Consider the following 11,535-nt stretch of genomic DNA (forward strand, 5'->3'; position numbering starts at 1 on the left):
AATAATTTTCCCATTTAATGTTTAATCAATAACAGTGCATAAATAATAAACAGAGGAATGTTTTCATATACACATCTCCCGCAAACAGCAGGCGTATAACTCTTGAGTTTATAATACATTATTACATACATACAGAGCACGACGCTTTCATAAAATTTCTGTGAGTCTAAGTATAACATTGACAGTGAGAGGTTTGTACAGTCAGCAGGTTTAGATACTGCTATGTCTAACAATACAGTACGCGGCGTACTTATTCAACAATCTTTGCACAAACAATGAATTTCTCCGTTGCATATCAACAATTGTGAACGGAAGTTTCTCAAACGTAATAATTTAATATGGAATTTGATTCTGATAATACTGTATCATGTCGTAAGTTTTCGTACGGAAGTTGAGGTAGCTGTTGCGTATTATGTTGAGCATAAAGGCAGCTGCATCGCGATCGGTAGCTGTCGGCACGAATCTGCCGCGCAAAAGCTTTATCGTTTGTCCACGGAAACAGGGCAACCCGGTATCGAGCATAAGGGAGACCAGAGAAATGATTGCCTCTTGGTAAGGTCTGCAAAAGAAAATTGAGAGATAAAATGATCCCATTGTAAGATGATAATAAAAATGTTGGTAAGCTTACCTCACAGCTAGGAAAGCTTGTACGCATAGTTCCATGAACCAACGGAAGGGCGCAGAATCCATTTTACCTCCCATTACGAGCACCATTTCGTCAGTCAGTTTGATATCGGGCTCAAAACCTAGATTACCACCCGGTGAACTTTCGAACATGAACCCAAAATCGATATGTATGATATGACCTTCGGTGTCTAACATAATGTTGCCGTTATGGCGATCTTTTATTTGCAAGAGGTACGTAATCACGCTGTAGGCAGCCATAGACTTCACAAAGTTACGACGGACGTTTTGAAATTCTTTTGTTGTCTCGTCCCCATAACGCGTGATGAAATACTGATGCATGTCTATGTCAGTCGTTCGACCAAGCTGGTCGCGCGATGTTGCGTTCGGTACGCATTCTATAACACCGCACTGAAACATACATAAATATTTTTTACCAGATTGCTGTTGTCCATAACTATTTTAATACATCGACGTAGGTATTTTGTCGGGGAAATTAGTATTAGAATGATTTTTATAAATACGAAATTACTTACCCCAGGCGCTGTAGCTACTACTCTGTATGGGAACAAAAATAGATTTAATCCAACTTTTTGGAATATATTCTTGAAAATACTGATCACTTGCAGAGCTAGCATATCTTGTCTAACGTCGTCGCCGACTTTAAAAATAGCAGCCTGCCACGTCTCTTTTGTTGGTTCCCGTTTAATTTCTACTTTCCCATTAGCCGACACAGCCAACGCAATATTTTCTAATTCGTTAATTCCATACTTTTGTACTTTGAAACGCGCCAAAAATGGCGCTTTTGCGGCACTGTAAAATCGTATTAGTACGTCAAATATACAGTTGGCGGATCGTTAGGAGAATATTCACTCACCTCTGCATAGGAGTGCCGCTTTTGTAATCAATATCGATAACCATAGCTTCAGGATTAGATGGTAAATAGCAACCAGGTTGTAATTTGATCTGGGACAGAGCTCTCAAACACGCTGCTTTGCGTTCAGGGCCTTTAGGATATTGTCTTATCTCGCCAGAAATGTTCGTAATCTTCTCGAAAAATTCGAACTCCCTTTCGTAGAACTGTTTCGCTGGGCCGGACAACGATCCCAGAATACTTTTTATCAATGAATCTAGTACATCGAAGAGAACGGGGTCCTTTATTTGTTTATCCTCGTCCATGTACATGTTCGTGTGCATATTCCAAATTAATTGATGTGCCACTACCTGTATCCAATCAACAGGTATTGAATTTTGGAAACAATCGTTTATTTGCTGTTTGGTGTTGGCCAAACAATATAATAAATACCTGTGAACGTTTAGCGATCTTTTTGATAAACTCTATCACGTAGCCCATGGTATCGTGACGTACTGCTTGCACAAGTTGAGGTATATAGAAAAGCACAGCATCTGCAGGATAACTGCTTAGGACCTCTACTGCATATTGTGCAGAGATTGGATGATGAGGAAACTGACGCGAGAAGTATGCCAGTGCTTGAATGGGCGATACTCTTTCCCATGTTAACATGTACACCAACTGTAGCAGAAACAGTTAACTTAGAATTGTTTAAATTGCAAAAAAAATGCCCAAAGCTTCAGGTTTGGAACGTATCTTACTTCAGGTACATCGTTAAGTAACGTGTCCGTGGTAACCAGATATTGTAAAGCTTCTGGTACGTGCATGACCGGCACAGGTTTGAGATGCACCTGTACGCACACTTCTTTAATAATAATTTCGGAGTTCTTGAGCCGAACCGGTAAAAATACCGCAAGAACAGGACTGATTTGCCACGCGAGTCGCGTGTACTCGCGCCATTTGTCATTCATGCCCTTGGCACGCCATTCGGCGATGCTCGATTCGCCAGGAAGCGCAAGCTCCTGCCTACCGCCAGGATTCCGCCAAACCTACGTCAACGTACAGTATCAAAGAAAGAGCAAAGCTGCATTTAACAAGAACCGGATACGAACGGAAACATGAAATCAAACGTACTAATAACATTTCGATCTCCACCGCCAGCAATTCCAGAATCAAATTTCTTTTCTTTATGTAATCTTTCACGAAGACGTTGGCGTTCATGACACGCTTGCTACGATTGCTACGTTTACCCAAAGTATTGCTACTGGTGGACATCGGGACCGTATTGATCCACACGCTCGACGGCGTTTTCGAAAATTCGTTGTTCGTTGTGCCCAGAGACGTGCTCAGGGAGCCAATAGTCTCGCTATGCCCGAACCCGCCGGGCGTGTAAGACTGGGGCGTCAACATCTCGAATTCACCTTCGTTACCAGTCATCACCAGATACTTTTTATCGCTGTGCATAACCTGCGACGCGACAAAGGATTATCGAGACTTTCGTGGGCCAAGTTCCCAAGAGGTCTTCGACGAAATTAATATTGCATACCTGCCAGAAACGTATGAGCGTGATCAAGTCCTCGCGTAGCTGGTCAAGTTCTTGCGTTGGCACTTGACGGTCCCGACAGAAGTAATCCAAACAGTTACAATAAACGCGTTCACGTAATACGTTTTTGCTCAACGTCCTGCGGACGAAACTCGTTATTCTACCGCTTATTCTCTACGCAGTACTATCATCCTTCACGATACCTTGGCAAAATGTCTCCTTGGAGGAGAAGCAATCCGCAAGAGAGCAGTTTAAAGCGCACACCGACAGCAGCAACGTGGCGACTCATTCCGGGTTCCTCGCCAGAAGCACCAATGGTCATTGGCAGCGTACGGTGTAGCAAAGTGACGATCATGTCGACCGTCTCTTGGCAGCAATACTTGGCAGTTTCGATCAACTCCACGATAAAGCTAACCCAGATCTCGTGAGGCTTAACGAGAGGAGGATTTGGGCCTAATTTGCATCCCTCGTACACAGCCAGTGGACTGACTTCCTCTTCGTTCGGCGCAAACAGACCCATCCTTTTATCGACAGTGTACTGCCACGCGACAAGCATTTCTTGTAGAAAGCGTAGCTTGAGATCTGGTCTAACAGTGAGTATCCATTGCCAGCATTCGACCGCAGTGGTCATGGACGCAGCAGTGAATAGCTCGATTTGCGAAGAGGCGACCGTATGCAACAAACGCCTGTGTATTCCTGAGTAGAAAAATGAATGTATGAGTACGTACCGGGTATCGGTGAGAAAATAATTTGGAGAAAGTTATAAATTACCAGGCATAGAGATCAATAAGGCGGTGGCACGCCACAGAGCACTGCGATGCTTGAGTTCGTTACGATTACGACAGCTCATCCAAACGGCTTCAATCAACAAATCAATAACTTTGTTCCTGCTTTCTTCTAAGGGTATTTCAGTGGTAATGGATTCTGTCTGCGCCAAGTAGAGTATACCAGCTATTTCTCCGGCGTATCGTGATCGCGTCGACATCATCGACAGCAGCCACGAACTGGCGCCCTTTGGACAACGCGGTCGCTTGTCTAACGAATTAGTCTGCAACACGGACGTTTAAGCTTTGAACGAGGACGATTTAAAACTGTTCAAAGTAAAAAAACGCAAGTCGTACGTTTGGCAAGGCGGACGTTGGAACAGCAAGATCCACAAATTCGAGGACAGAGTCAGTGGACAAGCACAGACCAGAATGATGTTTCAGTCCGGAAGATGGTATCTGATTCACATACTCCTGTAAATGCGATCTGGTGGCCTGTGGCGCCCATTTCATGGCTTCCTGCACTATGCCCTTACATCTAGCGGTAAAATCTTTCACGATTATCTGTACAAGAGAATACAGTTTAAAACGTTGGACAATTCACGATAATTCTGTACGTACTTCTCTTGCTTCGGACGTGTCCATGAGTTCAATACTGTACGGCGTACTAGGAATTCGTAGAATCGGTGTTTCCTCGTTTGGATCAATTTGTAACGAGAAGGATAATATCTGTAAGAAGAATACCAGGGTATTCTACCTCTCTTCGATATTCTATTATGTAGAGTAATGAGTACTCGTACCTGTAATATATCTAACATACTCCAAAGCACCTTACAATTCCATAGAAGATGTGGAAAAGCGTCCACTAACGCGCTGAGATACTTGTCGGCTATTCGTCTGATTTGTTTATGGACGTGATTAAAATGTACTAGCAGAAATTGAGCATGGTTCTCTAGTTGAGCTTCTCGTTTCTCGTCCTTTGGCTTGCGTTGCATAGCGTCCTTAAATTTTACAAACACGGAATCGGCCACGCAGCACACGCACTGCCACATACCACTCTTTTCCTTTTGCAGATAAGTGTCGCACAGATATTCCATGATCGGTTGTAGGCTTGGCTCGGGACTGTTTTCCACCCTTAACGTTTCTAACCAATATACGGATAGCAAGTACGTGCATTGCGCGAACTGCAATTTCGTTACGTATTGCGATATGTCGTTGGTTCTGTGAAACAAAATATTCGATTGATTCCTCTAGGATTTTCATTTGTCCCTGTTAAATCAATGTAGATAGAAGAACGTGTATTCACCGAGTGCTCAATTTTAGAATTTGATTCCTAAGCTCCTGCAATTCGGTCAGGGAGACGCTGTCGTTTCGTACAGCCGAGGTATATTGCAATTCTCTCATCTCAAACCGTGCACTGGTTTGTGAAATAAGATAAGGCGATTTAACAGCAATCTCCTTAACGCCTTCGTGCCATTCCGGAGGCCATAATCTCGATGCTTGGTCACTGGCGAAACCCATTACAACGCAATACAGCCAGAAGTCTTTGAAAAGTTTCAGAAGCCTCTTTTCTGGGTGCCTGATTGGCAAAAGTCTTCGCACTAATATGGCGATCACAGGGATCAGTACACCCAAGTTTCCCGCGCTACTCGCCGCCTTCTAATGCACAATATTACAATTAAAACTAAACGCAGAGTTCAATTCTGAACCGATCTGCTGGAAAATCGACTTTTTTTCAATTTCATCTCACGAGCAAAGCAAGTATTTTTAACATCGAACAGTTAGTAATTACAAAATCGATTTTCCCCAATCAGTTCCAGGTATATATATTCAAATTACCGCAGCGATAACATTGTTCGACACTTTGTCGCTAGCACGTTTGCCCTCTAACCCCAGTTGAACGAAAAGTTCGAGCAAATGAAGCAGCAAATCATCTAATTCCGTTGCACCCTGTAGATTCGCTGCTATATTTGCAAGAGCGTTCGTGACCGCATTAGCCACATGACAATACTGTTTGCGATCGTCGTTCGAGGCATAAGTTGCTGTACTCGAGCCCAACGACATGGAGAACATCTCCATTATGTCCCCGTAAATCTGCAAAAAAGTAATTTCATTCGTTTTCCTTTGTGATTCGACGATTCCGCCAACTAATTAAACAATTTAAACCCAACCTTTGCCTCGCATTTTGCGATTATCATGCAACCTAACTGATTGACTATTAGAAAATCGAGATCGCTCGGTGCACGGCAGAATATTTGCTGAAAAAATGAGAATATTGTGCGCATGGTCTTCGGCGTGTCTTTTAAAGCAACGGCAACATGTCCCAGCATGATTACAATGTTTTTTGAAATTAATTCGCTATTCGACTTCTCATCAGAATCGCTAAAAGCATTGAAACAAGATCATTCAAAAATCACGGAAGCTCGGATATAAATGTAAAAACATTTGGATCCATACGGCACATAGTATTGCAGAAATTTTTCAAGGCAATATTGTGTACCGTATGGGAAGCAACACGTGGAACTATACCCGTCACATATATCAGCAGCGAATAATCTATTCGAGACACTGGCAACTAATGCTGGTACGCAATCAGCATTTACAGAGTGAGCAGCTTCCAAAGCGATGCAAAGATTGCCAATAGCCGCATCGCGTAGCTTTTCAAAGGCCATTTGTGCAGAGGATGTAGTCTCTTTGATGTCTTGTATTTCTTTCCCTTGAATAGAAACATTTGTTCCTTGATACTATCTGTGCAGCAGTATGCTGCAGTCACAGGTAACAGCTGAGAACATTAATCTACCTTTTCCATGTTGATGTCGATGCAATTTAAGAAGTATAGGCGATGGTACAACGAGAAAGTCCCGAAGATAATAAATAGAAGTACTTGCTATGTTAGGAAACTTCTGTGCTAATTTTCCCAATCCTTCTAAACACACCATCAGCAGAGGCATATGCGCCAGCACCAATTTTGGTCCATGATTGGAATTAATCTTTTCAACCAGACGACCACATAAACTATCCGCACCTGCGAACAATCATGCTCGTGTAGACGGCACTTAAAAAATTTCTGACAGACACGCAGCTATTCATGAGTCGAATAACTGTTAATTTTCAGAAATCTTTTCAAAGAACAAGGAGTCTCTGTGAAAATTGATCTCTGAACGACAATGCTCTAAAGTGCACAAAAACGAAATTAAACCAATGAACGGAACTTCATTGTTTGCTAAGAATCGAACAAACGGTTAGAATGAGGTAAGAAACTAGCATTTAGTGCAGTGGTTTCCAAACATTTTGAGAGACGTTACTCGTTAAATATGAAATATAATTTAAAGAGAGCCTCTGATTAAATAAAACAAATAATATTTACTACTCTGCAATACAGATGATACAAAAACATATTGCAAGTTACTAAACTTGAATGATAAAGATATTAATACATAGATAGATTATAGAAATGTGTGAGTTATCTACATTTTTCCGCGCGATAAATATTTTTTTATGCCTCCCCCTCCTCTTGTTTGGAAAACGCTGTTTTAGTGGTATAAAAAAAAAAGTTGAAGGCCAGCTAGGTCAACGGGTGTATTCGTTAGTTAAAACTATTGAAAGTTATCGCAGATATAGGAAAGTCAATCGAAATACAAAGTAAGCTAAAATTCGAATACCCTCGCCGATCAGCATCGAACTGATATCTGCGAATAGCGCGGACAAATCATACTGGTCTCTCACTGGAAAAATAACGTAACAGATCTGTACATCCTACCGACATAGAAGACTTTCAAAACAACGGTCCTTCCAAGCATTTTGTTCCTCGGTAACGAAATAAAGGGTTAATCCAAAATACAGCGAATACAAATGTAATATCTTAAATAAATTAACATATTTACATGTGCGCGAAATGATCAAATATTATACATTGGACAGAAATACTTACGAAAAATAATGAATAAGATTTAGGTGTACAAGTTCTAGTGATTGGTGGGGGCACAGTGAGGATGGTTTATTTAAATTTCAGAAAACAAATTTTGTTAAATTAAAGCGGGGACTACAGTATACATAATGGCTGATTAGGATTCTTTTTAATAATATTGCTAAACTACTTCGTTCGTTGTTTACTTTGGAGGAAATGCAGATGAAAACAATATTTACAATTTTCATTGTGAATGCGTATCTAAAATGCAACGTCTAAACTCGTCTTTAGACTAACTCTTTGTTCCATTGCCGAAGAAGACCAGAAACAAATAAATCGGTTAAAACGTTCAAGAAGAAAAAAACGAGAAATGCTTGGAAACACATTTGTTTCGAATAATTATTTCACAGCAAGCAACAATTCAAATGATTATAGAAGAATTTGGTTTAAACAGCAATTGGACTGTGATGATATATAACGGAATAATTAAAATAACTCTACTTAATCTTTGAGCGTATGTATAGGTCTTGATTTATAATTTTGTTTCTCTTTACCAGTTTCATCGCCGATTGCCCACACAAGTAGATCAACGCACGCAGAATTAGCCATTACGTTTACTTTAAATCTATTTACAGTTCGAAAATTAGTGTCCATGTCTTCGCGCTCGCTAGCGTCGTGCTGACGCGATTGTAATTCCGTTTGGCCCGATAAAAAGAGTCCCTTCACAAACTCTTGCACGTCTCTCGTAAAAGGGGCAGGCAAATCGCGTTGATTTTGCAATAATTCTCGCAAAAGAGCAACCATTACTAGATTCATAGTTTCGTTAAACGTTCGATAGGGGAATATCTGCACCTGATCGGAACTGTAAATCTAAACAGAGCGTGGACGGTTAATAATAAGATATCACAGTGCGGTACGCGGTACATCGGGTTGAGAACCGCTGCATTAGAACGCGAGACTTACTTGTTGAGCCTCTTCGTCGAGGAACGTTAAAATTTCCTTCGTAAGCAGCTTCTTTGCCAAAGCCAACACGCTTTGTAAATGCACCACGCTAAACTGCATACCGGCTCTCCTTTCCGGGCTTTCGTTGCATCGCATTTGAGGGAACTGATTGAAACTCGATCCGTATCTGCTAAAGAAGTACGTAGCTGGATCGTAGGGTACCGACGAATACGATTGCAACGACGGTCGTTTAGCACAGGGGAATTCATAATCTCCGGTCAGAAGACTCGGAGCATTATCAATGGCTGGATGAGGGTTTAGGTTGCCGCTCAAAGATCGGGGAATAATCGGCCGGAAGTTGGGAAAACTGTGTTGTTTCTTTTCCAATGTTAAATTCGTGTCTGCGTTTGCTGCAGAGGGCGGAGCTTCTGGTCTTGGAAAAATGCGACAAAGAAGAGGCGGATCTGTACACGCGAAACGACCCATCGATCGGGCTAAACCGATCAAGACCGGAACTATGCATTTGCACAATGACACTGGAATAAATAAAAGTATAATTAGAATTTTCGTACGATCAAATGATGTTTATAGTCTGAGAAACGCTGAGGTAATGGACACCTACGCTTTGCTTGCATTCCTCTGCTGCCATTTTGATCTTTGTACCCTCGTATGAGATTTGTCAATACTGTTAAAATTTCTACTTGGGTGGAAATGATCTCTTCGCGTGCAGGCTCGCATCTGACCGCGACGTCGCTGAGCAACGTGTTCAAGCAAAAACTAAAACGTTCTGCAACAGGTATACGCTCTGTCGACAAACATCTGATCTCGTCCAACCAAACTGCTTTGGGAAGACTGCGTAATAGCCGCAGAAGATACGGTAATATTCGATCACGATGTTGCAGACCAGATTCCAGAAAATATATTCCCAACGCGATGGACGCATCTTGACCCCTTTGATCCAACCGGTATACACCTTGAGGAGATTCTTGTGGGCATAATTTGAATAATTGCATCACCTGTATTGGCAAAAGAGATATATTCACGCCATTAAAAAAGCTATAAATTTTTTTCTATCGATTAATACCGATCATAGAGATTAGATCGTTAGATAAACAAGACGATTACTGTTATCATAATTTAGAATTTATTTTGGTTTTATAATATTTCCACCCATCTTTGACTAATAAAGAGTATCTAGACTTAAATATACATTGCCACTCGATCGAAACGACGTTGATTTTTTCGATTATTATAATCCAGAGAAAATAAATCGTTCGATAATTTTCCTGGAGCAAAGTTCAGATTTACGAATTAGATTCACGAAAAAAATGTAAATGGAAGTTAGTTCAGGAATAAATCTAAAGTAGAATTCCTTTTGGAGTAACTGTCTGAAAAGAACAGGAAGATTGTTGGATGACTCCTTTTTTTGGAGTTATAAAAATCTGAAGATTAACAACATTTCTGCCAAGTGTCTCCTACATTTATGAGCAACAGGAATCTCCACTACTCTCCAAATTTGTACACTTCATTTTAGTTTTTACTCCAATTTATTCAGTTCCCTTATTTTGCAAAATATAAGTTGAAATTAAGAAGAAATTAATATAACTTTGTATCTTAACTCAGATTGGAATATATACAACTATTAGATGAAAGAAGAATTGCATTTAAATTGTTATTCTTCATTGAAACAACAAATGAACATATGAACTGTATTAATTTTTTCAAATATATGTTTGAATGTTCAATCTAATGGAATTTAACCAGTTCTTGCTTTTAGGCCCAAAAGGTTCTTTCCAATTATGTCAATATTGATCCTATTATTAAAATATGCGATTGGAGAAACGTGAATTAGACTTTTCCAGTGATGCCTATGTCTTTCAAAATATGATTTCTATTGTACTTTTTACGATTGTAATATGCATATTATACTGCGTATAATTATTATTAATATATATCGAGGGTGTGTCTCGTACATATGAATAATTAAATTAATATATTCGATGACTTCTCGCTCATAATGTGCGTGAAAAAACATTCCTATGTACGGCGATTATTATGTCTGCGATGTATGACGGGTTCTGTTTTTTTGAAGAGTATGTGACATTAATTAATAGCCGCACATGTGCTATTAATGGAGAAAATAGCTGTTAGAATGTCCTTCGAATTATATCACGAGATGACATATCAGGATGTCAGCTGACACATCCTTAAAACTAACCTAAATCTGGTCGGCCATATATTAAATATTAATATGTACGTAAATACCATCAAAAGATTATAAAATCGACGTACCTTTTCCCATGGCGTAGGCTTGATCGCTGCTAGACATCTGGCCAAATGTTGGACGGTTTTCGAGAAAAACAACTTCTCGTCTGCCACCATCTTGCCCACTGTCCACTGGCTCCTCGATTGCTGTAAATATCGTCTGCTTGTCTCATTGACAGACCGCCTCCTAACGTTCGAGATATCGATATCTCGATACAAGTCGTTTATTTCACGATATTGAAGCGCTTGTTACCGTTCCCGCGTATTTAGTGACGATGGAACTTTCTCGTCACACCTTTTATACTTCGTAATGTTGTCGTGAATAATTGCAAAGTTAACTATTGCTATATTTTATATTACCATAGCAGAATCAGTATTTCAAACGAAGAGCAATGTCTACTACTAGTTCGACAAAAATGTCGTAGTTTATTACAAATGAGTATTAAAATACTACTTAAGGTTGCGAAAAGATTTACCATAGTTTCTAAATTCAGGCATGGTTTACATACAGTCGACCATTCCCACGATCTCTTTTTCCAATTTTCACCAAGCTCGCTTCATGTACGGCTGCCTTAACGTTGAATGAATATATCACACTGCTAAATTCATTGATTTGTTCTGCCGTGCTGCTATTGGT

At 40.3% G+C, this 11,535-nt stretch overlaps 1 protein-coding gene across 1 annotated transcript; it reads right to left on the bottom strand.

The window, feature by feature from the left end:
• Position 1: 1 nt before the first annotated feature.
• Pi4kiiialpha (phosphatidylinositol 4-kinase III alpha) lies at positions 2 to 11,118 on the bottom strand. The gene is made up of 22 exons (XM_076769582.1): positions 10,926 to 11,118; positions 9,256 to 9,649; positions 8,655 to 9,169; positions 8,246 to 8,561; positions 6,585 to 6,809; positions 6,314 to 6,500; positions 5,956 to 6,166; positions 5,624 to 5,878; positions 5,091 to 5,443; positions 4,585 to 5,005; positions 4,406 to 4,513; positions 4,142 to 4,348; positions 3,792 to 4,068; positions 3,224 to 3,716; positions 3,024 to 3,159; positions 2,612 to 2,944; positions 2,239 to 2,526; positions 1,931 to 2,158; positions 1,502 to 1,848; positions 1,161 to 1,437; positions 629 to 1,035; positions 2 to 559 (listed from the first exon to the last, which is right to left on the bottom strand). The coding sequence occupies exons 1-22, from the start codon at positions 11,013 to 11,015 to the stop codon at positions 334 to 336; spliced, it is 6,294 nt and encodes a 2,097-aa protein (XP_076625697.1). The 5' UTR covers positions 11,016 to 11,118; the 3' UTR covers positions 2 to 333.
• Between the last annotated feature and the right edge of the window lie 417 nt (positions 11,119 to 11,535).

Source organism: Colletes latitarsis, chromosome 7 (genome assembly GCF_051014445.1).
Source record: "Colletes latitarsis isolate SP2378_abdomen chromosome 7, iyColLati1, whole genome shotgun sequence".
Lineage (NCBI taxonomy): Eukaryota > Metazoa > Arthropoda > Insecta > Hymenoptera > Colletidae > Colletes > Colletes latitarsis.